The 27,767-nt window shown below is 40.3% G+C and overlaps 1 protein-coding gene across 1 annotated transcript in view; it reads left to right on the top strand.

Annotated features, from left to right (window-relative positions):
* The window catches only part of LOC306945165 (chloride channel protein D-like), a gene marked incomplete at both ends in the record, with an annotated part of 72,620 nt that overhangs the window by 20,131 nt on the left and 24,722 nt on the right, over positions 1-27,767 (top strand). The window contains 4 exons of the mRNA XM_079533870.1: positions 1,140-1,243; positions 1,768-1,939; positions 3,522-3,693; positions 20,213-20,379. Of these exons, the coding sequence (XP_079389996.1) occupies positions 1,140-1,243; positions 1,768-1,939; positions 3,522-3,693; positions 20,213-20,379 (615 nt within the window). The remainder of the gene's footprint in view (positions 1-1,139; positions 1,244-1,767; positions 1,940-3,521; positions 3,694-20,212; positions 20,380-27,767) is intronic.

Here is a 27,767-nt window from a genome sequence, read left to right as displayed (position 1 = left end):
GTTTGGGTTGTGGTGATGTCTAAAACATGCTGGATACTTCCCAGACTAGGAGAAGGAAGTCTGTATCTGTTTGGGAGGGGACAATTGCTCAAGATGACAGAGATTGAGAAAGTGTCGAGTAACAGCAGGGCTGTATGAAAGGCTGGTCATGGGCATGTGATAACCAGTGATCCGAGCTGCAAGTTTTCCAGTGTTGAAATAAGTAGTGCCAGGACTTGGAAAGGAAAGGGTTGAGAATGTCTTTGGGCAAATATCTTTTAAGTTGTGGGAACCTTGTATTCCTCCTGATCTCTCTGTCTCTGTTGTCCAACTGTAGATGTGATTGTGAGCTTGGGGTGCTGTGCTTGCCCATGGAAATAACTGTTCATCAGGAGTGCCAGATTTCTGATCTACCAATCCAGTTTGGCAGAGTCACAATGGCATGAGAAGATTAAGGCCAGGGTGGGCATTTTAATCAGTCTTTTTTTGTTTGTTTGTTTTCCCAATTTTACTCAGTGAAATGTAATTCCTGGTTTTGTAATTTTATTTTAGTTTTACAACAGAAGGTTTGTGCAGAGGAATATGATCAAAAATTAACCAAGTTATTTAGTTCAATGCAATGAATCATGAACAGATCCAGTAAACAAAATGTATTATTTAATAAACTTAATTGGGGACATTGGCATTCTAATATTTGACTGGGGCATAAAAACAGGAAGGGGAACAGCTGTTTACAAGAGTGGATAGTGATAGGACAAAGGGGAATGGTTTTAAACTCAGACAGTTTAAACTGAGACAGGTTTAGGTTAGATATTAGGAGGAAGTTTTTCACCCAGAGGATGGTAACATCTGCATACAGGTTGCCCAAGGAGGCTGTGGATGCCCCATCCCTGGAGGCATTCAAGGCCAGGCTGGATGTGGCTCTGGGCAGCCTGGTCTGGTGGTTGGCAATCCTGCATATAGCAGAGGAGTTGAAACTAGGTGATCATTGTGGTCCTTTTCAATCCAGGCCATTCTAGGATTCTATGCTATGATTCTATGATATAGGGTAAAGTAGGCTGTCTGTGTAGAATTTATACCTAAAAGATGCATTCTATGCAGGTACTGAGATAATTTATATTTACTCATTTAATAATTTTTGTTTGTTTTTACCATTTAAGCATATACCAATTCAAGAGGGAGATTTCGGAATACGGATGTTCACTGAACACATCATGGATTGGTCCAGATGGAGTCAGATATTCTAATCAAACCTTCAATCAAGGTAAGGAGACAAGTGAGTGACACCTAGGAACAAAAAAATTATGTAACCAGAAGTAACATCCAAATATATTTACTCATAATATAGGATATATTTTTTTGGGGGGGGGGGGGGGTTGTTTTTTTTTTTCAAAATGCAGTGCTCTCATTTAATGTATTGGAACCTAAATCCATACTTGAGCTAAATGTCCTGGTAAGTTTCTGAATTATTACCTCTGAAAGGGATGAGGAAAGAGTGCTACTGAAGTAGTATATCTCCCTTTCTTTGGCTTCACTGGCTGCTGTTTCTCCTCATTTAAATCAAGATTAACATCACATGGAGCAGACTGGAAAGAACAAATAACGTTCCTTGTTTTCCTGCAAGTGCTTTATATGCTGAACTTCTCATTTGATCACAAATTAGTTGATCCTATGTATTTTGCTGAGTTGTTAATGGGTTTAGGCAAAAGAGAACTGATACAAATGCAGTTTTGTAAAGAATCCTTTTATTGTATTGCATCTCTTGACATCTCTTCCTCTGTGTTGCAGCTGCTGCTCTTCTGGTTGAGAATGGTAAGCGAGGGATCACATATCTTTTTAAACGTGGGACTCATGAGGAATTTGGATACACATCTCTCTGCACTGCTTTGGCATTTTATTTCATCCTCAGCTGCTGGACTGCAGGTTCTGCTGTTGCCAGTGGCGTGGTTATCCCGATGCTGTAAGCTTCATTCATCTTGGTTTGCGCTGTCTATGCAGAAAGCCTGTGTTGAGTAGCAATAACCTGAATTGTAAGCTGAAATCTTGGCAGTAGCAAAGCTGTAAATGCTTGGAGGAGGTTGTATAGGTGGAACAGGATGGTTTGCTTGGAAAGAGAGACTAAAATTGTGGAAAAGAATGAAAAAAAGTCATCCGAGAATAGCTGTAGAAGGATGATAGCCAAAACTGTATACTTTCCAAGTACAGATCACTTGAATCCTTTAGGGCCCCAGGGAGAGTCTAGGCTGCTGGCTTCATCTCTGTAACTGTAGAAATATGGGTTCAGATCCAGACTTTTCATCTGTTTCCTATGCACATAATAGCACGAATCTTAATCTTGGACATCAACACCCTAGACTTTGGAGAAAACTGCATATAGGCCTTTTGTTGTTGTTTTTAGAAAGCTGTGATAGACTATAGCATAGTTCTCACAGTCATGCCGAGAGGTTTGATGTACACACCGAAGTGTTCAGAAAGCAAGCAGCCACGGATGGAGAGCGGATATCAGGCATAATGCAATTCTAATACTGAAAAAATTCTAAAATGAAATTTGTGTGTGCAACTGCCTGCCTTTCCCATATCCCTCTCTTTTTCTCCTACACTTCACAGGCTGTTGTCTAATTATTTTTATTACATAATAATAACTGAAACATGGCATATTTTGTTTGATAGATACTGACAGTCAAGTCTTTCATCCAGCAACCTAATTTTTTACTCATTTTTTATTTACTGTAACTGCATCCATCAATAAAATCAATCAATTGTATGAATAAATGGGAAAAAATTAGTCATGGTGTACGATGATGTTCTTCAAGTCATATAATATATAACATATATGTGATATGATATATATATATATAATAGTTCACAACTTCTGGAAGGTGAATGTCTGTACAAATCCAGTTCACAGGCTGATACTAGGATGTGTATATTAAATTGCAAATGGATAAAATGCTGTGTCTCACCCCAGCAATTACATGTTCAGCTGTGCTAAGTTTTGTTTTTGTTCTTTAGTGTAGCATATGGTTAGTTTGAGGAGTCCTGCATTCTCTTCACAGCTTCATTACTGGTTAGCTTCACAGAGGTCTACCTATGACTGCATTTTGTCCATTCAGTATGTGGCTGTAGAATTTTACTTGCCAGGTTTATGGAGCACAGGTAGATTTAGTTGTAAGAAATTGTATAAGGCTGGACCTCTAAAAGTGTGGTCTTTGACAGAAATAGCTGAGTGTGTACATCTGTAGCCTGTACTTTTGAATGTATTCCTGTAAAGTCCATTCTCGTTTGTCTTTGAGCAATATTAAGCAAGGCATGCTGATAGTTCTTTATCTACAAAATACAGCAGATTTAGCAATTTTGTGCTAGTGATTAGGACTAAGTAATCATTCATAGTAACTAAGGATGACAGAGCTATTTTGGGGAGAGGAGTTATTACAGAACTCATCAATTAAATCTGGGACAAACAGATCTCTAGAAGCACTTCTGGAAGTCAGTATCACTGGCAAAAGATGTGCTTTGTTTTGTTTTTTTCTTCTTGCATGCAGGTACACAGGAGCTTTGTATGGCAGGATAATTGGTTTGATCCTTGTTTCCATTTTTGGTGTTCAAAATAATAAATATGGAGCATGGATTGATCCAGGTCTCTTCGCTGCCATTGGAGCTGCCTCCTTTTTCAGTGGTGTGTCAAGACTAACCATTTCCCTCACTGTTATCATGGTGAGTATGTTAAATTTTCAGGTATTTGTGTGGCTATGGTTGAGTTGAGCTCTTGCTGCTGCAGCTAAATGAACCACAGATGGTGTCCCACACACATTGGACCACAGTGAAATATATATTCTTGGCCTACTTATTTCTAGCTTGTCTGAAGAGCTTTTTTTATTATTATTTCTTTTTTATTTTTCCTTTTTTCTTTTTCTTTTATTTTCTTGGGACGTTGTATTTGTGAAAGCATAGATTTGGAATTAACACTTAGAGAAGTCTCAGTATCTGATCCTATTTTTTAAACATTTCTTGGTCACAGAAATGATATTGGCTTCAGTGGTTTACATACAAAGAAGGAGAATATGCTATCTCTGTTCCTTCTGGATTACAGAAAACGGCAGCTCAGTTGCAACACCTGGGGACAGTCTGTTGTAAGGTGCAGACAAAATTCAGCTCAGTCAACACAGAAATGATTTTGAGGTCACAAGGGGGAAGTCTTCATAGTGTGGAAATTTGATCTATGACTTAAGCAAGTCTTGGATGCTATTGCCCAAACAAATCTCATTAAAATCTTTGAAGATGTCAGAATTCACCTGAAGTGACCAAGTGGGGATTTTTCTCTCCTAGAACGCTGCTGTGCAGCATTTGATAAGGGTCTGTTTATTGGCATGCACTCAGAACTAGGTTCTTTTCAGTGATAAGCTGTGGAAATTGTGTAAGAAGCATTTTTTGATGTTTTCGTTTGAAAGGCGATACATGTGCATAGCAACTTATCTGTTACGAAGGAATAATTTGATTGTGAAAACACTCCTACTTCAGTGTCCTTGTGATGTTTTAGCACTCATTTTCCCATTAAGCACAAATGCATTCTGTTATTTTTACTTATATCATTGCTACTGGACATCTGCTGGAAGATCTGTATGTTCTGTTGGCCAGCTATGGTGTTGAAGCAAGGAAAACTGGTGCCTGAACCATAAGTTTTCTGAGAGCTCCTATTGCTACTGACTGTAATGGCTCTTCCAAAGCAGAGAATTTTTAGCCTGAATTTTCTTGCAGTGGCCCAATAACTTTTAATTGAAGTATTTTGTAAAACATCACTTTAAGGTCTTGCTGGAGATACAAATCATGAGGGGCAAACACAGTTGATTGACATCTTCCTTAGCTTTGTGCCCATGAGGCTGGGCTTCATTGTAGGGAACTGAGAAGTGAAGGTGTGCCAGAACACTTGCTAGTCTTGGATGACAGAACTGCATTTCATTCAGCAATAACAGAGAGGGAAAAAAAAAAACCAACTGTATTTTATTTGCTGCAATTTCTCCCTGCCTTCCCAATTACCTGCACTTGTTTTTTTGTCCAAAAGCCTCCCAGAGCGTGTATGTACAGCACGTGCAGAAGAATAGCTGGGAACTGCTTAGAGAGCTGTACAAAAATCAGTTGAAAAGGCACTAGAAGAATGATTAGGATCGCATTGCAATGTATTCTGAATTCCCCTAGGTGTCATGTTATAACTCTTCTGCGCCTCTTTCTGCACAGGGAGATTGTGTTTCAATTCATGTTCATCCAAGATAAATAGCTGCACTGCTTGAGGAAATATTAATTTTTGAGGAGAAAAAAGGTCTTGGACATGACAATGCAAAAACATAATTAAAAGGTTGTGCCCTCAAACCATAAAATGCACATATTTTTCCTATATTGTCTGATGGGTTCAAAAAGAATTGAGTGTGTTTGCTTTGGCTTTTCACATAGCCTCCCATTTGGAAACAGTTATGAATGTGGGACTTGCAGTGAACAGGTTTGTAAAATGCTTTCTTTTTTTTCTCACGGCAGACCCCACAGGCTTCTACCCACCTCTTCTTTTTGGGTTGCTTCCTTCTATCCCCCATGCTGACACTTTGCCCTTATCCTCCTCAGCTATTTGTGGCAAATGGTAGACGTGGTGACGTTTTCCTTGGCAGGCAGAGGGACCAGCCTTGTGTTGTGTCTTCCCACAGCCTTCTGTCTCTTACGTCTTTGTGCTGAGTGTCCTGAGCTTGCTGGTCCCAGTGGGCTTTAGGTGTAGGAAGAGGAATAGCATCTTCCTACTCAGTGTGGTTTGTCCCCAGGACATTCTGTATTTTTATCATTCCTTTTGTATTTTTACCTCTCAATTACATTGCCTTGCAAAGGTTGAAGAAGTAGGATGGTACTAGGCTAGCCTAGGATTAGTGTTCTTGTCCAGTACTGGTGATGCTCCCATGGGCAAGCTAAGCTGTTCAGAAGCCAGCTGCAGAGAAGGGCTTTTTTTTTCACACTGATTCGGATCCTTCATTCTCTGAATTGTCCTCCTTTCTGTTCACACATAATGCAAAATACCCCTAACTCTCTCCACTTTCCTGTCTGTTCTGTTCAAACACAATTAAAGCAATATATCACTTTATTGGCCTAATTTATTTCTCAAAGAGATCTTTACTGGTGGATATGGGGAATGTGATTAATTGTGAAAAGGTTAAGACTCAAAAGCCTCCTCTGAGTGTGAAACACTGAAATATCAAGCTTTTGACAGATGTAGAATAGAGGAGAAAATAGAATGTTCCTTAAGATATGGATGGGGAAATGCAATGTCATTGTAGAAACCAGAAGAAATTCTCCATGGGGGGATTAAATTGCCTTGGGTCTTCCATTCTCTAGCTGATGGTGGGTGTGGCTGCTGTGAGTGAGTGGCTTGTGCTAATGAGCAGTGTCTTGCTTCTGAAATAAAATGACCATCTGGTGGTTGGTTGGAGCATTATGAGAAGTTACTTATTGATGTCTGCCTGTTTTTGTTTTTTTTTTTTTAATATGGCAGAAAGAACAAACTGGTTTTAAAGTTAGCTGGTTCATAAAAGACAGTACTGAAGGCTCAGAGATGAGAGTTCGTGCTTTCTGCTCTCTGGTATTTGTATCAGGACAGGTATTCTGGCAGAGCATGTTTTATAGTTAACTATATTGCTGTAAGTGACTGCTGTTCTACAGAATCATTAAGGTTGGAAAAGACCTCTAAGATCCCCCAGTCCAACCATCAGCCATCCCCACCATGCCCGCTAATCACATCCCTCAGTGCCACATCCACACAGTTTGTGAACTCCTCCAGGGATGGTGACTGCACCACCTCCCCGGGCAGCCTGTGCTACTGCCTCACCGCTCTTTTGGAGAAAAAATTTTTCTTAATATCCAACCGAAGTGTAGTAAGGAAACTTCATACTTCTTATACATTTTTAAGAAATTAAAACGAACATTTATTTTATGATATTCTTATATCCTTCACAGCATTATTACAGATCTTCTTGGATAAACACAATAAAATAACTGTATCAGCAGGTAGTAGTGATTGAATTCTAACCCCAACCTTTTCTCTGCATTCCATCAGTATTTCAAAATCAGACAGAATGTGCTTACCTCAAATTATAGACAGGATGTATTACTGCAAATTCTGTGGCTACTCTTCTCACTTCCTCTGAGCTCCTTAAAGCTTAAATCCTTTCACAAGGAACTGAAGCAGAGCATCAGCTGTAGGCATTATGGTAGTAGATATTAAAGGCATGTCTTATTTTACATCCAAGATGTGAGCATATAGCACAGACAGTCATGTGATTTAATTAATTAGTGTGAAGTTATAGGATGAGCAAGATGCTAGAGAAGAAAGCACAAGACTTAAAACACATGGAAAATCTGCCTGGTATCCCATGTTGCCCAGTGGTTAGAAGATGCTGCATTTTGAACCGTTTGCAGTAGGAATGATGCAAGAATGTAGGATGGCTTTGAAAACACTAAAATGAGTATAAATTATGGATCTGTTCTTGCTGAGTGGGGTTGTCAGGCTATATCTCACAGCTGGTGCCTAACAGGTAGTGCCAGTGAAAACAATCCTGACTGCCCATGGCATTGCTTGTTAGTACTGTTGCTAAAAAGACCATTGGGGGCTGGGAAAATTAAAAAAAAAATTCTCCTAAGTGAGACCTGGGCTAACCGGTGAGAAGAATAACGTCTACCTTAGGCAGGCAAAAAAGTTGTGATATGTACTACATGTGGATTAAACGTAACTGCTTATACGAGAAAAAAATCCATTTAATAAACTGTGAACAGCTGCATTGTAGTATTTTCCACCTCTGTGGTGCTGAAGAGTCATGGCTTGGATTGTGAGCTGCTATATTTGAGTCTGGGTTGGTACCTGGTTATACCTTGTAGCATGTTGGTGAACTCCCCCTGCTCACTTCTGCAAGTCATTAATACTGTGCTCTTTGGAGTGATCTTTTGTGGCTGTGTAATCAGCTTACATCCGTTAACACACCACTTCTTTCTAGCAACTTCTTTTGAAGAGAAGGCTCCAAGGAGATCTGATAGGTGCCTTGCATTATAAGGGGAACTATAAGAAAGAAGGGGAGGTTCTTTAGCAAGGTCTGTTGTCATAGGTCAAGGGGAAACGGTTTCAAACTAAAGGAGGGGGAGGTTTGGATTGAATGTAAGAAAAAGGTGGTTTTTTTTAATGATGAATGCAGTGAGGCACTGGAGCAGGTTGCCCAGAGAGGTGGTGTAATAACCCACCTCTGGAGGTGTTCAAGCTCAGACTGGACAAGGCTTTGAGCTGTAGGTGTCCCTGTTCATTTCAGGGAAGTTAGACCCTTCCAACTCAAATGATTCTATTCTATAAGAGGGAGCATTTTAATAGAAATTTTGTGTTGACTGGTATATTTTGTGATGTTTTTGTTCTGTCAGAACATGAGTGACTTTTCCAATTTTCAGTGGCAACTTGCCTACTGTCTGCTTTATTTGCTGCTGTTTTGATCCTGGTAGCAGAGCAAAGACTCCCTGAGAAGGAGGATACCCAGAGAAGCTGTGGATGCTCCATCCCTGGAAGTGTTCAAGATGGTCAATCTGATATAGTGGAAGGTAGCCATAGCAGGGCTAGGAATAGATGATGGTTAAGTCTCTTTCAATCCAAACCATTCCATGATTTGATAGCTCTGACTGCTCCACAGGCCCGCTCCATGCTCCTCCTTGTGCCAAACACCAGCACTCATCTGTGTTCTGCAGCTTCCTCCGTTCAGAGGGGGGCTACTCCTGTCACCTGGAACACCTGTATTCCCTTCTTCACTTCTGCTCATTCAATTTGTTCTTCATGTGTGATATCTTATGGCCAAATATAGCAAAAGTTTCTTAACTGCCTAATTTTGTAGTGGGAGTAGCTATGAAGATTTAAGTCTGCAATAGGCTGCTTTTCTAGCATCACCCTGGCTAGAATCACTTAAAATAAATCCGCTCTATTTTTGTATGAAAATTAGGGTTTCAGAATTGTTTTCGTGAATACCTTGGGTTTTTCATCAAAAAGTTAAACAACTGAGGAAGAAAAAAATAAAGCAAAAACTATGTAAAATATCTTGCCATGATCTTTGTTGTTTCATGTTATCATTTTTCTATGAGAGATGAAATATTTCCCATGAAACACTAAGGATACTTTCTTGGCCTGTTCCAGGAAGGAGGGGGCAATCCATGGTGCATCATGGGAGACATAGTTTAATCTGAGATGCCTACTTATGTCCAATTTTAAAATTCTCATGAGACACCGCAATAGTATTCCAAATCAAAGCTTTCTGGGTTTTAACCTAAGAAATAGTGCCCTATGGGGATGATAAACAATTTGTCAAGTCATTGGAACATCCCATAAAAAGTGCATGCTTGTAGGGAAAAACAAAGTAACCCTCTTTTTTTACTGGATAGTGGCTTTGTGAACTCAGCCCAGGAACATCAGAACAAGTCCCTTCTGATTCATTCATTCATCATCCATAAAGAAGAACTGCAACCATAGGACAGCGGTTAGTTTGTATTTAGCCTTGTTCTAATTCACGAATTAGAAGAGGATCTAGCTATATCTCTTAAAGTGCTGTTTCAGCTTTGGCACCAGGTTTTATCAGTAAAACAAACAGATATGCCTGAATTATACATGGATTCAAATGGCATTGAACTTTTAGAAAGTTCAGTTCTGCATCTGAAACATTGAAATGGAGACCGCGTTTCTTCTTTAAATACATTGGAAATGAGGTTGTAATGCGAGAAGATAATATTTTTATATCGTCATTTTTCTGGCTCTAACTTACAGTAGCTTTAAAGGTATTTTATAAATAAAGTGATCTAGTGTATTACAACACTGAATTGTACATTTGGGACAAGTAATACAAATCTTAATGAAAGTTCATGAGAATTTAATGTGCAGAAGTTATTTTTACTTCACAGTATCTTATCTGTTTTTAATTTTTTTCAAATTACAGAGTGCAATTGGGCTGTTTTATGTAGTAATTCTTTGCCAAATTTAATTTGTTTCCAAATTAAAGGCATTTTTCATTTACATTGTTACAAAAAGCATCTGAAACCATTAAGTTCTGTTATATTTTTAACATAAAAACCTTCAGAATGCTGCCAGTAGTATTTTTTCCAAACTTTGTGAAAATGATTTATCTATGGGACAAAAGCTACTACAATAAGCCTACCTCATTTTTTTTTTCTTTTCCAGCCAGAGGGGGGTTTATTATCATTTATTATTATTATTATCATTAAATTAAAAGCTCCATGTAACCAGCTGCTCTAATGAATGGGGGCTTGGGGCCAGAAATCCTTGTTTTGATTCCTGGACCCAGTTGAAACGAGAGTGAGCGATCACACAGCCCAGCTGCTGCTCTGTCAAGCAAGGTCTGTTGGTGGGAAGGAGGCTCCTCCTGTGTGTCCTGAGAGAGGCAGATCCCCAAGGAGGACTATGGCTTTTCCTCTGCCCAGATGGGAAGGACATGTTCTGTTGTGCAGTCTAAAAATGTTGCTCTCCTCTCCTCATCTGGGTCAGGGACACATATGGTCATGGCAGTGAGCCCTGGTGAAGGTGTGCAGCTGCTGTAAGCAAAGAGGCAGGCCCCAAGAGGAAGCTGTGAAAGTGCATGGAAAAGGAGAAATGTTGCACAGAACAGGATCACAAATGGTAGCCAAAGGGACCTGTCCTAGAGATGGCTCTTCTCTCGCTTTGAAATATGAAGGAGTGATGGTGAAAGAACTCTTGAGCACATGTGGATGCGTCTCAGGCCAGCTTATTGACCCAGACCTGAACTGCTTTCTGTATCTCTAAAAGGAAAAAACAAAACAAAACAAAACCTACCCAAACTGACAGTGGTCACTTCAGCAGTCACTGCTGCAACCTGCAAACCAGCAAAGCCCCATTTCAGAAAGGTAGAAGTTGCGTGGTGTTAGCTGCCTGGTTCTTCAGGTCATATATCATGAAGGCTGACTTCAGACTATTCCAGTTGTACCACTCCCACCTCATGCTCTTCCTTAGCTTGATCCTTGTTCAAAGAAAAGAGAATTTCTTTGGAAGGCTTGAGTCGTATTTTTCCCTTTCTTCTCCTTGTTTAGCAGGGTGAATGCAATACTTAAGAGAGAACAGACAAAGAGAAGGGAAAGAATGGACTGTAAAAAATTAATACATCCTTTGGCAGCACAGATGTTGGGAAACCTCTGGTTATGCCTCCCTCTGACTTGCTCAAGACACAGGGGTGTGAAAGGGACATTGGGCTCCTGAGGCAATTAGAGTCTGGTGCTCTGGAAGGAAAATGGAGCACATGGCTGCCAGTGGGGAGGGCCATGCCTATGTAAGAGTAACGGAGGCTCCAGGAAGCAGGTCATGTCAGCCTCTGTTGGCTGATATTGGTGTTAGATGAAACAAGATTGTGACCCTAGCTTTAGGAAGAGTACATACTTGTGCTCTGAACAAGAAAGCATTTTTTTTGCCCTGCTGATTAATGTGCCCAAAAGGGCAAGAAGGTGTATGTGCTCATTCTACAGTGAGATTCAAATTTTCCTCTCCTCTAAATGCTTTAAAATAGATCAGTACATTCCAGCAGGCTTACTTAATACCAAATTTAGTAAGTAAAGTCTTTTGGAAAAGTGGGGACAAATGTAATATTCAAGATTTTTTAAATCATTTTTCCTTCAAAGCAGGCAGAGGAAATGCCTAATTGTCTGGAAACTCATTTGGCAGGTTCTTCCCAGTGCTAGAATATTCAGTGCATCACTCTGTCTCACTTAAATACTTTAGAGCTCACTTAACATTTTTTATTACACCTGAGATGGTTCACAGAAGCTGTTTTGACAAGATCTAATTTTCTGTTACTAAACTGTCTGATTTTTTATTTTTTTTTTAATGAAGAGTTGAAAGCGCAGTCAGAATCTCCAAATCTGTAGTTATTTGTAGCAGGGTAAGTGTTGGCTCCGATTAAGCTATCTGTCAAAAGCCCAGTGTGTCTGAACGGTGTGCTTAAAGATATTTCCTAATGTGATTGTAAGTGATGTCACCTTTTTACAAAGAAGGGGAGATGTACAGTAGCTTTGTACTGGTCCTGGTTTTATTCAAATTGACATGAAAATAAAATTGCAACTGTTTGATTACGTAGTTACTCTAATATACAACAAAGTGTTGCATACATTAAGTCCTACTACTTTCTGTTGAGTTTGCTCCAACTAGAGGAAGAGCACTGTGTATTTTTTGGCAGTTGTCTGTCTAGAAAGCGAAATTAGTGAAACTTCTCTCACAGAGGAAGGGATGGGGAATAGTTTCAGGCCATCAGGTTTTGTAATGCACTTCTCTAAGAAACTGGAGGCTCAGCGAATGACCTCCTATGCTGGCTTTGACAATAGGCTTTTTTAAGTGTTCCGCTCTGATATTTAAAGTCTAATCTCCTAGTGCAGTGAAAGCTGAAATGAAGTTCACAGCCTGTGGCATGCAGTGTTTGTCAAATGGTGAGGAAGATGCACAGAGCCATGATAAATCCGCCGTCAGGTTTGCAGCTGCTTGTAGTCCTGGAACTCCTTCTCCTGCGTCTCCTGGACCTTGGGAGCTGGGGCTGTGGCAGTGGTTGTTGATTTTAGTATCACTTAAATATGTCAGAGATTCATTACAGCTCTCTTTCTTATTTTACAAAAATGCTCATGAATAATAAAGAATTCTGCTATGTTTTTGTAAAAAACATTACACAGTTTCTGTGTAATTTTTTTTTGAATAGATTTTATATGTAAGCTTGCTGAATGTTTAGGCATGTTCAACAGGAAACATACAGAACGTTGCTGTATTTATAAATAAGGAGTTTGTTTGACACAACAGGCCTTCCTGGGACACAGATTTAGAGACCTGAAAGCTCCTTTCAGGATTTGTGTGTACTATGCACACAGAATAATGAGACAGATTACAAAGAAATCACAAGTAGATATCTTGCTAGGGGATCTTGGCAAAAGTTGCTGTAATCACCCATATATTTCCTATATGAGTGCATCCGTTGCCACAGCCTGTCAAAACAGGTGTATTTATAGGCCTTGAGGGACTGAAACAAGAAATCAAACATTTCTGCTTTGCATAGCATCTTCTGTCCTAGTTCCCAAGGACTGAGACTCAGAGGACTTTGATACGTTTCCAGGGACTACTTAGCTGTTCTGGGTATTTCTAAGTTCTCTCTAGCAGTCTCCCACTGTTATGCTTGGTCTTGGAATTAGGGAAAGTTGTTCTCTCCATAAACAAGGAAGTCATCAACAGAACGCTGGTCGGCTTCAGAGGAACTCATGCAGTTATTTAAATCCACATCAGAGGAAGATGATACTTGATCTCACTGAACATTAGGAATTAAAGTGGATTAAGAGACCACGCACAAGTGTGATTAATGGGAACCATTTTGCTTAAAAGTACACGCTCTTGCTAAGATATTTTTTTGTGCTCTGCCTTGGCAGTAATTAAGCTCTGGGGTGTTAGAGGCTGCCTTCTCATTTTAATGGTCTGGAGTAGTTAATAGAGTTACGAATGCGAGGAAGAATCCCGCTAATTGTGCAATCCTCCTGGCACTGGGGATTTGGCAGGAAGTTCCTTCCAGTGAACCTACCCTGGGTGTGTCACCCTTTGTAGAGCATGATGCACAGCTTTGTTTGCCTGAGGCTGCAAGAAATAATCATTTTCAGCAGTGTGAAGAACTTGAATACATAACTTCTTGGGGTTAGCAGGACTTTTAAAGAGATTTATGTTTACTCTATTGCAGCATCCCACTTCTTCAAAAATTTCCAGCAGTGATGGTGGTGAGTGATAAGGCGATGCACTGAAGTGAATTGAGTTAATGGATGTAGTCCTAGGAATATAAAAAATTTCTTTAAAGGTGAAGTGCACAGGAAAGGAAGATTCTTCACTTTTAAAAGGAGAGGTTAATGGAGGGAGTATTCAGCTGGATCAATATTGAGGAAGGGTGCCTCTTTTTGGCATAATCCCAGGTGAAAATACTGAACAATAATGGCACTGCAGTTATTTGTGTTGTTAGGAATGTTATTAAGTGGGAAGTGAACTGACTCAAGTGTTCAACACACAGGTTACTAAGTGTGAGCAGATCATTATCCAGACATTGAAGAAACCGAAATGCCACACTGCACTGTTTATGAAATGGCTGTGAGAGTATAAATAACTGCAGTCCAAGGAGATGCTATTTCCACAAATCTCTATTCTGAAGAAAGCTGCTTGAACATCTGCTGCAGTGAACAGGGAATTGTTCTGCTCCCCTTCTTCATGTCAGTCCATGTTTACAACCTTGTTGGCACTTGCTCCTGAGCAAGAAACAAATGATTAGACTACAAATTCTCTACCCTTTGGGAACGTTCTGTTGACCATGGGTGATTTTTTTCTTGGTGTATTGAATCAATTGGAGAAGTTATGGCTGCATCTGAGGAAAATGAAAGCGTCTTCCTGGGGAAGTGTCTAATCTTCCACAAAATCTGATCATTTGTAGCCCTGGGAACTGTGCCTGGAGCTGTCGTTTAGTGCCAGCTACAACTTTAACTCCAGAACTACTGGGTTTGGTTGGCAGCATTGAGAATTTGTGTCTCTTTCCATTCTCCCACCTCTCGTGTGTTTTTTTTTTTTAAGTCACTCTTAGACACATTGCCTTATGCCTTTTCTTTCCCGAATATTTTCCAAATTCTAGGCCTTTCAGCTATGTGTGTGTAAGCTTGTGAAAAATGACAAAATATTTCTTTTGGAGTTAGCCTCTTCCCAAGATGGTGATCATTATATCATGAGAAGGAGGGTTTGTCTTTCATTTGTTCAGTTTGCCAGGCAGCTCTTCCATTTTAACATATTTTAAATCATTTTGAGGATGTGTTTTCTTTTTAAAAAATTTGATACGTCTTCTCTTCTGCATTTGTCACTGCAAGCTGCAAATAGTGAGAGAGCTCTTTTACTAAGTGATTTTCTGATAAAGAAAATTGGGTTGCGCCGTGTTGCTGGCTAGCAATCTTTTCTTCTGTGTTATTGGAAATACCAAGGGTTCATGGAATATTCACTTTATCAGCAGCCTTGCCTCTAACGAGGTTGTTTGGCCCCTGTTTTCTGAGCTGGAATAAAACATTTGAAGTATGTTAACTATCATTTGATTGAAAAGTGGGGGGCAGCATTTTTTAACAGTGAGCTTTAAGTAAACTGCATCTTTTTGAATTTCCTGGGCAGCTGCCGTTCTCCCTTTGATGTGCTGTGCCTGGTGATGCTGTTAATGAAATGCATAATTATGTGTTATACAATAAAACTGAGCTAACATGAAGGTGGCTAACGGATTATAATGATGTGGAGGCCTGAGAAACTGGGGACCGTGGGGGTTGTTGAAAAGTGCCTCCAGTGACAAAGAGGACATTTAAAGAGCTTTGAATAACTGTGCTAATAAATTAATTGTGGTCTGCATGCATGTGTGTGCAAATGACATATTTCAATATTTTGTATATAGAGAGAATATTGAAAAAAATAGGTGCAATTTACTGGGCTGCTGATGTATGAAGTGTCAGCGCCGACTGTTTCCAGCATCTATTAATGCTGCTGGCTCTGTAGAGATGGGTGCCCTAGGCTAAGAAATTTTTGGCACAGCCTTCTGGACCCGTAAGATCAAAAGGAAAAAAAAAAAAAAATCTGGCAATATGCACTGAGTGTAAATTGCATCCTAAAGAGCAGCCCCTAAAACGCAGGCTTGGAACGAATATCAATAAATGAAACAGCACGTTTCTTTGCTGAAGAGTTGAAGGCGTTTAGTGGCTGCCCCAATTTTCCCCCTCCCTCTGCATTTGTCACCTTTATTTTCTCTCTCCCCCTAGTGCTCTGTGTAAGTTGTTCCTTCTGTAGGTTCTTTAGGAAGTTGTGTGAGCAGACAGGAGTGTTAAAGGAGTGGCCACATTGTCTTCCAGCCCTGGGCCAGATGAGCTCCTAGCGGTGCTGGGCTGTGGCTGGGCTTGCTTGGTGAGAGCTCACCAGGACCTGTCTGCAGGCAGAATGGGCTTACAGAGAGCACCAGTGTGAATTTACAGCCTGCTGGCTACTTGGCACCAATTCACTAAGTGGATACTTCTAGAACCTACTGAGAGTGCTTTTGTGTGAGCTAGGCTTGCTCCTTTTTGATGGCGAAGGATGTTTTTCTCTTCATGTGTGCCAAGAGTACCCAAATGGGCAGTTAGTGCAGGGTAGTTAATGTGCCGTAAATTCACACCCGGGCTCACCATGTGCTGACTTCCCCATGCAGAGGAGCCCCAAGGCTCTGCACTTTGTCTCTCATGGCAGGGAACAGATGGCCCTTCTCTGCACAGGGACTGCTCACACAGTGTTACAGAGTGCACATATGTGCATGTAGGTTTGTGGGTGTCTGTGTGTTTGTATAAGATGACTTGAATCCATCACAGTTGTTGGATTAATCTCCACTTCCTTGATTTTCATCAAGATACCCTAAGGAGAACTTTACTGCTTCATTGTCATCATCTTTGTCACTAATGGGCTTAGCTTTTAGCTACTTTTGACAAGTATTGTTGAATTCCTCCTTCTCCTTCACCGCTGAGATGCATAATTTCTCGATGTGAGTGACTGCACTTTTGTAAGTGAATCTTTCTTTGTTGCAGTTCCCTTCCCCAGCATTTCTGATTTGATCTCTAGCATCTATTTTCATATTTGATATGTTTCTGTAGTTAATGAACATTATTCTATAGCTTGAAACCTCCAAAAGGTAGGACATAAGGTTTTCTCTAGCTCTCTTGTTGTGGAATCAGGTTGATCTTTAATAAAGCTTTTGCTCTAGGCTAGTGTCACAGATAACTTGATCTATAATTAGTGTACACAACTTCATCTTATCTTAAGTTTCACAGTGGATTGCATTTTCATGCAAAGTTTTCTTGACATTCTAAAATAATTGTATATATTCTTTATGCTATGCTCCAAATATATGTCATTTATATAATTTCTAAGTCATCTGCTTTAAGATTTTGCTCTACCATTATCATATTCCCAAGACAATTCAGTATCACAAAAATTGTCTCTGGGTTTTCAACCCATAGTGAGAGTTCAGGACAACTGTAGTTGTTCTAGTTGTTCTGTTTTGGCTAAAGTTTCAATTTACTTACATATAGAAGATATTGCTCAAAATGCTTTTAACATGTCTTTCTTTAATGACCTCAGCCATGCCGGGCTGCCAAAGATAAACAGCGTTTCTGCTTGGCAAGCATTAACTCTTGGAGGAAGCAAAGCCTGATGCTGAACCTAGAAGCACTTGCTCTGAGTGTTTGCATTGCAAATACTCAGTGCTGTAGAGAAGAGCCATCCCCATGCAGGAAAGCTGCAATGCTGGGGAAAATCAGCACCAGCCACAGCGTTTCTCAATAGCAGATGTAAAATTCTGCTGAATATTTGAGAGAATAAAAGAAGAAAGCACAGGCCAGGCCAGCTTGGCTGTTCCCACTAGAGGATGGGACGGTAGGAAGAAGGGATAAAATGGGATAAAGAGCAAGGATGGGAGCCTGGAAAGCCAGCTTTATAGTTCTTACTGTTCTGGAGATGGTCACAATTGCAGCTTCTGGGATGAGCAAACAGCGCTTCTCCTCATCTCAGCACCCCGAGGCTCTCATGGCATCAGACATACTCTGGTGCTCTGGACAAAGCAAGCAGTAATGTCTGCTTGCTACAACCCATAATCAGCCTTTTTGGGCCTTTTGCTTGGGCTGAACTTCATGGTGGCAGCTTCTTTTGTCCTTTCTGGCAGATGTCTCAGTTGCTGGATGCCTAGCTTCCTGTGCCTGGAAGAACGGAGGAACACATGGCTTCAGTTCTCTAGTCTGCATTCAGGTTTTGTTCAGTTCTTGTTCAGAACCCCAGAGGGTTTCTACTGATTTTTTGAATGGTAGTAATGTGTCCACACAACTTAATGAATACTATTTCACCATATTCTGGAGGAATTTTTTTTTAGTATAGGTTAAAATAATCACTTGAGAGAGTTTTCGGAGTATGAGTTTAGAGAGTATTTGAAGTTAGAGTTTTAGAGTTCTTTTATAGCTTTTTGGAGTGTTTTTAATATTAATTTTTAATGCTTACTTTATTCTAGAAGAGTTCCCCATAGCAAGATTCTTTAAAAATAACCTAAAAAGGAATCCACAATAAAGAGTCTCCATCTGTGTGAATGAATTGTGGCAGATATGATGAAGCAATTCTTAAAATCCCACAGTTGCTGTTTTCCTTTCAACTGACATGTTCCTGGTGTTTTAAAATAAAACAGCCAAATGCTAGGTTTAAAGAGACATTCAAAGAATGCTGTGGTGTTATTAAAAATCCTCAGCTATGTCCAAGCAGAAAGGACAGTTACATGACCCTGTCGTGCATGACTGAACGTGCCATATGAGCCCTTCATGGCATATACTCTAAATCATCCCTGATGTTATCATTCTGAACCCAGAATGAAGACACAAGGGTGAAAATATAAAGCCTGGATAAATGTACTACAGCTTATCAGGCAGAAATATGTTTACTGGCATTCTTTGAATGTGGATGCTTGGAGTACTTAACAGTTTTTACCTAATGAGGACTAGTAAATGACAACATACTGCAATTCACTTTGTCTGACTTGGAGAAAAGTTTAATGTTAGGAGGAAAGTTTGCATATTTAATTCTGGGATAACTGCCAATGAATAATCTTCTTATTTTAAAATAGAAAAGGGGAAATAATGGGAAGGAGAGAGAAATTTTTAATAAAACCCTTAATAAAGTAGCATAAAGAGAATATTTCTGCGCAGTAATTTTGACCAAGAAAAATGTTTGACTTGGTTGTGAATCCATAGAATCATAGAATGGCCCAGGTTGAAAAGGACCACAATGATCACCTCGTTTCAACCCCTTGCTATGTGCAGGGTCACCAACCACCAGACCAGGCTGCCCAGAGCCACATCCAGCCTGGCCTTGAATGCCTCCAGGGATGGGGCATCCACAACCTCCTTGGGCAGCCTGTTCCAGTGCATCACCACCCTCTGAGTGAAAAACTTCCTCCTAATATCTAACCTAAACCTCCCCTATCTCAGTTTAAAACCATTCCCTCTTGTCCTGTCACCATCTACTCTTTTAAACAGCCGTTCCCCCTCCTGTTTATAAGCTCCCTTCAGGTACTGGAAGGCAACAACGAGGTCTTCCTGGAGCCTTCTCTTCTCCAAGCTAAACAAGCTGTAAACAGACTGAAGTCCATTCACGTTACTGTGTACTTTGTATACAATGATTCATTCTGAATCCTTTGTTCAAAGGCAGTTGTATTGGTGTGCTTCATGAAGTCTGCAGGATGAGAAAACCTAGTCAATCTTTGCATTGCAGTGAGTTAACAATATGGTGTTGTGTCCAGCAGTGGAAGCAAAACCAAATGGCTGAATGGGGGGGATAAGATATTAAAACATGCTGAACATGTTGCCACCCATCTGACCGTACCCTAACTATGCAGAGAGAAAGTGCAAATATTCTTAGGTAAGACATATTATCTTAGATACTTTACCCCATAATCTGCACATGCACTCTGTTTCCCTAAAATGGGTGTTGCAGTGCCATATTGATCGACTCATGATTGCAGGGAAAAGGATGTCTGCACCAGCCTTGTACTGCCAGATGCTGCTGAGCATGGTAACTGTGCAGTGCTCCTGCTTGATCTCCTGAGCTGGACTTCTGCCAAGAGCTCCTTGTTCTCTTTTCTGGCATTCTTCAAGATGATGTTAGTACAAAGAGCTTGTTCTGTCAGGAAGCAGCAGTATGGGAAAATGATTTTATATCTCCTGAGCTCAGCAAGAAAGAAAAATACTTGGGTTTATTTGCATTTTTTAATATTAGTCACACTGCCAAACTATTTAAAACAATCTCACTACTCCATCTCTACTTACCCTTCTCTGATAACTGCAGAATTGTCACAAGCCACCTGAAATATGGGACTCAGACATGAATTTCAATGTCAGCACAGTGCTTCAAGATGATGGGAATGGGAGGGGGGAGCTGTCACTGTATCAGCCAAGGCCTTTTGGTGGAAGTGTTGATAGATTTCCCATCTCTGGAAAGGAGGGAAAGTGCCCTTCGACTTATAGCAGCTGCAGGGTATCTGAATTACTTCCTACTCCCCTGTGGAAAAAGTAGGCAGTCCTCTGCAATCATTGCTGATGTCACCAGTTGTATGAAAAAAATGTTTTTTTTTCTCCTTAGGTAGAGATCACAAATGATGTCCAGTCCTTGCTGCTGATAATGCTGGCTGTCATGACGGCCAAGATGGTTGGTGACATTTTTAACACATCCCTGTACAGCTCCCTCCTGAGGCTGAAATGCATTCCTTACTTGGATGTGGAACCTTTTGTTCATCACAGGAAAGAACGGTGAGGTCTTTTTTGTTGCTGAATTTTTTCTGTTGTGTTCTGCATGTGTCCTACAAGTGGTGGAGCTTGGAGGGACAAAGCAGCAAAAGGAGGTTCTGGTCCTGAAAAAGGAGCTCATGGAGTGCTGTGCTGTGTGAACAGAACAGTAGAGAATCCTTTTCTCTTAGAGTTTTTGATAGGATCTAAATTACCACTTTCACAAGAGTCTTGAGGGTACTAAGTGCTCTATAATGCATGAACTGTCCAGTTAGATTCTATTTATTAGTGTGATTGGTCCAGTGGGGAATCTAGTTGAGGTTTACACAGACAGCTGTGACTGTTTCTTCTGGAGCAGAAGCCACAGAGTGGAGGAACTACCACAGACCTTTATGGTAAATTTTGCCTTATCTAACATCTGGATGACTGGACAAGGCTTCCTGTGTGTTTGGCACATTTTCAGGCAGAGAATTCTGCCATCTGAGGATAGCAGTTTAAGACAGGTCAGGGGAACTGTCTTCTGGTAGCACCTCCACTGACTGAGGACTGAAGGAATAGCCTGGAAAAAAGGTGTTTCATAGGTTAGGTGGGAGAAACCCACCAATTCCTGTGTGTTTTTCAGTGTGTGAGCCAGTATCTGAAACTTCAGTCTGTTGGTGAGCATTTACAGCCAGTAATTAATTGAACCATTTATAATCAGTAATAAGAATCATTTTCTCTCTTAAACGTAGATGCTGGGTCTACATTTGTCTGTAAGTAATGAGAACTATATTATTATATTCTATAAAAGAATGCAGAAAAGCCAATTCTGTAAGATATCCTCTATGAATGAAATAAGTATCATGGTGGAAAATGGAAGGAAAAATGATTTTATTTATTTATCACATAAAGAGTTTTTGTTTTACTTAAGGGTATTTTGGTAGTATACATCCATGACCAAACCTATTTGTAGGGCACTTCAGCTGTCATTTTTTCTCAGTATTAAACTCTACTGGAAAATCTCACGTATTCAAATGACTCTTTAGAAGATAAAAAATATTAGTGACTTGTTCTATCCACACTTTATAACTTTTTTCTAAATGTAGCCAAATCTGAATGTTTTTAGCAGGCACATTGAATGCTGGGTACAATCCAGCTGTATTTGACAGGAGGTAAAGAAAGCCAGCAATGTGATAGGAGGAAATAAAAACAATCTGTGATATAATAGATGACTTCTGTATGTAACATGGCAGATAAAACAGAGGGGAAGAAGTCATAAAGTTTCCTGTGGTGCTTCGGTTGGATGATAGGTCCATGGAAAGAATTGTAGCCTTTTTCCTGGTTCAGAATAAGGTCCTATTCACTTGAAGGACAAATCTATCTAGCTGTCTACATATTCATCCATATAAAAATAATCAAATATTCCTTCCACTCCTCTCCCTTCTTCCTGAGGAATATTAAAGAAAATTTCTGGTCACAGAATACACTAATACTCTAAAGCAAAATACACAGTATTACGGCTTGGTAAAATTTTATAGAACCTTTTAGGCTGCCAAGTTTTGCTCTAAATCTTCTCAGTTTGAATAAGCTATGGCACTGGCACATTGCTTGCTGTCTCCACTGCATTTCTTGAATGCTTTGTCACCTTATTATTTCCCCAAGGAGATGAAACTTCACCATTCAGTCACCTTAGACCTCCAAGATGTGGTTTAATTCCTTGATTTTTTTTATAGTTAGACATCCCAAAATCCTGAACATTGACTTGAGGCAGCTCTGGACTGATGATCCACCTCTTAAAGTTATGTGATAATTTAAACATTTGATGCCTCACATATAGTCTTTGTAAGCATTCTAAATCCTGTTACTTTACCTAGCCATAAAAAAGAAAAACAAAAACAAGATTCATATCAGAAACAACAACAACAACAAAACACAAAAAAACCTGTGTTCACGTTCCCACATCTCTGCTTCTTGTTCACTTATGAGCATCTCTGAAACTTTACTCAAAATTCTACAGAAAGGTGCCAGGCTGGGACTTTCCTTTTCAAGCATTTTCCATGCAGACTAAGTTATCTCATTTGCTTTCTATCTTACTGGTCTGCAGCTAACAAGATGCTGTGGGAGCCTGCCTATCTGCTTCTCCAGTCTTTTATCAAAGAGGGACTGTTCCGACTATCTGATTCTTTGCTGTTTTTAAGTTCCACTCTGGGAGTATTCAGACGTCTGTGTGGGAGTATTCCACTCTGGGACTCTTCACGTGTCTGTACCCAGCTGTCATTTTGCACAGGCTGTTTCCTTATTTTTGATGGGGCAGCTTAGCTGACATTTGCAACAAACTTATCCTGTCTCTGGCAAAGCACAGGTGCATATGGGGCAGGTTCAGCATCTTCTTTCTTCAATGATACTATTGTCTGAAATCACAAAATATGCAAATCATGCACTTCTGGATTTCCCCAAAAATGACAAGGAATAAGATCAGCTGTGTAGCTACTGACAGCATGTATTTATCAACAGGTGATAAATTGTATTTCCGTATGCAGCCGGAATGGTTTGGATAACTATCAGCTTGCTTTAGAGCCACGAAAATGGGGATCCTTCTTCAAGTGAAACTGAAAAGCCTTTGGAAAAACAGTGACCAGGTGGTAGCAAGGAGGAAAAATGAGCAACTCTAGAGAACAAGACATATTTATATGTACTTAGCACTCATACTGTAAGAGAGAAATGCAGATCTTCTCATTCCTATTTCTTCAGAGGTGTTACGGATGAAAAGACCTTCTGTTTTAGATAATTAGTTGATTCCTCTTCCAGTGAACAACGCCCCCAGGCAGAAGATTTGTTGGATGCTGAAATGAAAAGGGAAAGTAGCCTTTAAATGATCGAGACAAGTAAAATCCAGACCCACAAAATAATTTAACTCCTAACTCCTGTAAAAATAAGGGGGAACATTAAGAAGCTAAATTACGTAATTGCTTGCTTTGAAGACATCTCCGTGTTGCATATGAAACCAGAGGAATTGAGAACCAAGTCCTCCGTGGTTTTCCACTACCTAACTCCTCTGCAGGCACTGGAATCTCTCGATATCTTTCTTCTTACAGAGCAGAAAGCCTTGTCATTTGTTTTCTTAATACTCATTTATATCTGAATTTGCTTGACCATCCTGCAAGTCGTATCCTGTGCCCTGACTGATAAGGCCCCAAAGACAGCTATTTAGTACACGGCTGCTACGGTGCACCATGATTTCCAGCTTACGTCTTACACCACCGTAAACACCCCTCTTATAAAATCTGGTTCACTGGAATGCTCCGAGCTGCTGGCTGCCAGGGAATGTTCTTTAATGAGGGTAAGGAGTACTTGAACACATCTACATCTTGGCAACTCTTCCTGCTTTTTATAAGCTACTATACACTTCAGAGAGAAAATATCTTAGAGGCTACTTTTTAATGGGACAAGTTTACTTAAGAGCTGAGTGGAGCTGGTGCCAGTAGTTCTGTTTTGTTCTAGCTTAATATTAGCCTTGTCAAAGTTCTTATAGTGTCTCCTGGGTGTTTCTATATTGCATACCATATAAAGCTGATTTTGGGAGCCAAGAATTTTGGCTGGAATATATATTATAGTGGTCTCATTATATATTTTTTTAAAGTGTATCAGAGGTGGCCCTGTATTAGAGATCCATGGAGCAAGGGTGATTTTTTCCCTTTATCCCTTCTGGTTTTCTCTTCTCCCACACCGCAGACATTGGATCCAGAATCTGAGCCAACCCAAGTTGGAGGGTTATTTGGAATCCAATGTCCTGGTTTGGCCTGTTACAGAAATCAGTGTAATTAGCAAACTCTTCAGATGAGGCTTTGGATTTTGAAAATCACCAGACTTCAGGGGTGTGCTTTTGGTTTGAGCCTAGTCTAGTAACTGGTATATTAAAATTTCCTCACTCATCTTGCTGACACAAGTGTTCATTCAGAGACTTTTCACTAGGTTGCATGTGGTGCACCCCATCTCACCTCCTTGAAAAGCCAGCGTGTCCCACAGCCACTTGGCACTTTCATCCTCAAAGTGATCATTAAGGATGGACTTGGCAATGTTTTCTGATCAGAAGGCATCCAGTCTCCCTTTTGTAGAGTGTTTGTGGTAGGAGCTGGATCTTGTTCTGGCTGCACAAAGGAAAAAGGGAGCTGCTGTAACAATGCCATGCTTTGTTTGGGGAGAAGTCTGGCTGCTGGAGAAATGATAGAGGGAAGATGTTGAGATGTGGATGAAATTTATTAAAATTACATGTGGACTTTAAGTTGGTTCTCTGTCAGGCATAAGCAAGCATAGCAAAGGACCGTTTTTCATCCTCTTTTTTTTTTTTTTTTGGCCTATTCTTTTCTTATGAGCGTTGAGTTTAGCATGATTCCATTACCTGGAAAGCAGCTGTACAAAACCATGAAATCCTGTGGCAGGGCCAGATGTAACTTGATACTTTATAAAGAGTAGCTGCACTACCTTGCCTTGTTTTTAGCATGGGCTTGGTGGTGCTTATGTGAGATGGCTGAAAGGACTTAGTGTGCCCTCCTGCCCTGCACCAGATCTCTGTTGGAATATCCAGCCTTTCTACCTTCACAGTCTTGGTATTCTGGAAAGAAGCTGGTATTTCTTTGCTTCCTTGTACACCGGTCTTCAGACTGTTTTTGGCTCTAAATTACCCAGAACTGTTCCTAAAAAAAAGTGCACATGGATTTGATGTGCATGGACCTATTTGAAGAAGGTTGTCTTAATGTGAATGAGAGGTGAACTGTCAGCTGGGCAGAGTTGCAGGTGTATGTTAACCTGGATACTTACATTACTGATGTACTTCTTGCTCTCTGACAGGTGGTGATGAATGATGCTCTTTAGCTTGTAGATTTCAGATTATTCCCTTCACAGAATTTTGGGGAAAAACACTTAATGACAGTGAATGATCTACAAAAATGATGTAAAGGGCCTTTCAGTTTCAAGCTTCAAAGACAAGAGGCACTGTTTTCTCAAATTTTTTTAATATCAAATTTCATCCCAAATTTAAAATTTAACATGAAGTGATCTCAGTGTCCAAATCTGCATAATGTCTCTTAGAAAAACGTCACATGCAAACAGGATAATAGTATCAATACAAATATTCAGATGAGGCAGAAAGGAAGGCTATATGGTCAGAAGCAGGAGACCAAGTGGAACTTGCAGTTCTGTTGTCAGATCTGACCGATTTCATTGTATTGCTTTGGTCGAAACAATTTTTTTCCCCAATTTTCTCAGTTAGAGAAAATGCTTACATACCTCATGTGGCTTTCAGAATCTGTTGTGTTAGTAAAGTATTGTTAGTTCTTAAAGGAAAAGCCTTGTGAACTCTGGAAGATGATTTTCAACCTCCTCTAATGTTGATTGTTTAATGAATCCGCTATCTAAAGGTACCACATGAATCAAAGTGACTTTATTTACATTGGTAAAACTATACAAAGATGCCCAAGATTTTGATTGCCTTACTGTTTATTTTTAGAGTGGAATCTGAACAAACAAAACAAATCACTCTTCCCATATTACAATAAATACCAGCAGATACAACTCTTCTTCCAAACTAAAATAAAACTTTCCGACCCTTAGCCATTCCTTTTCCCAAAACGTCCAGATGAGAGCTGCAGCTAATGCTGTGCCACCAATGTCACATGGAGCAGACGAGGAATAAGCATGGAGCTGGCTGAGAGCAAGGCTTGTGATGGCCTGGCCAGTGGCACCCTCCTTTGACACAAAGGGCTATGGGCTGGCTAATAGCTCCCTGCTGGCCTCCTGTACTTTGAAGAGTGTTGGTCGTCACTGCAGTCCTCAGAACCCAGTGTACACAATGCAAGCATGAATACAGGAAAATAATGGCAAGTATGGTGAAGATGAGCCAACAAATTGTCTGACTGAAATCCTTGGAGGAACTTGTAAATAACTTAGTGTTTACACAGGGTCTGTGTATTTGCATGATTACCTTTTCACAAGCCCAAAGTGTTTTACACTGGGATGTTTTCAGGCTCTGAGAAACTATATTTTTTGATATGTCTAAAACGTGCAGGCTCAGCTTCTCCTGCATTTTTTTTTAATGAACAATTTATGCTGGATTTCCACCCCTCCTGCAGTATTCAATATGTAAATGGTATGTTATACTCAGATTGCATACTGATCACAATCACTGTGTGCTAGGAAGAAAATGTTTTGAATTTGCAAGTGAATATTGTACTCTGTTGTGAGATTTTTAAGGGAAACAAACTTCTAAGTTTTTTGAAAGAGTGATATTGGTGCAGTTGGGCAAAGTGCTGGGAGAAGATATAGAAGCACAAAGAGACAGATCACAAATGGTGAATCTTTAAGCAATTGTTCTCCTGTGGTTTCTGACTCAAGGTACTTCTTTCACCTATCAAAAGCAGGGTCAAAAGTGAATGAGACCACCATGGGGTTGGCAAGCCTGCTGCAAGCATTGGGCGTGCTGTCTCAATGGGCAGCTTAATAACGAGGTTATGGTTCTTGCTGTAAGGCCCACTGGGAGGCAGGCCTCATATGTCAAAGCACCATTAGCAAATGTGACACAGGTCCCTTTGGATTGTGAAGAAGTCTTTCCACAGATGTCTCAGTTGGCACTACAGACTGCTTGATGTTGAGGGAGGGATGACAAATCCACATGGACTTTTGATGTGTTTTCCATTTCTGGGGAGTCCTGTGAAACCAAAAGAAGTTACTACTGCACACTTTCCACTGGAGGAAGTGCACTGAAGCAGCATCTGGAACTAATAACCAGTGTTTCAGAGCTAGCTGTCTGGCAGTGAGTGAGCTATTCCTGCTTCTATAGGACTGTATGCAAAAAATGCATGTAGCGACTTTCGGCTGTGGGAAACAACATGGCTTCTGCTGACATGGCTAGAAGGAGGCTCCCCAATGACTCACCTGGGAGGACAAGCTGCTGCTGACTGTATAGATACCACCACAGCTTTCAGATGTGGTTACACACAGGTGGAGCATGCACACGTACACACATCATCCCCAGCCACTGGATGGGTATTCCACTAATTGCTTGAGTCTGTGCTGGTGTCTGGCCACTGTTGGCAGACGCTGACAGTTTCCACTTAAAGCTAGCCAACCTTACCGAAAATCCAGCTGTGCTGGCAGAGCAGCCAATCTCATGAAGATGTCATTGAACAACTCTTTGAATTCATTCAAGAAGTGATGGTTCTGACTGAAAGCTCACTGAAGTCCCTGGGGAATCCTTGCTGGTTATTGAAATACAGATGTTCATCTATACTGGAGTTGTATTTGGTGTTCTTGAGTTACATGTAAACACATTACCTTTATTATAGTGCTGGAGACTGCTTCTGAGTTCACTTTAAGCTGAAATGAATTCTCTTCGCTGTTGATGTCTATGCCACCTTTTCTGTTCTTGTGAGTGTTGC

The sequence above is a fragment of the Tetrao urogallus genome, assembly GCF_951394365.1.
Source record: "Tetrao urogallus genome assembly, chromosome: 3".
Lineage (NCBI taxonomy): Eukaryota > Metazoa > Chordata > Aves > Galliformes > Phasianidae > Tetrao > Tetrao urogallus.
Note: the sequence above shows the minus strand (reverse complement) of the source record. Positions and strands in the feature narration are given on the sequence as shown.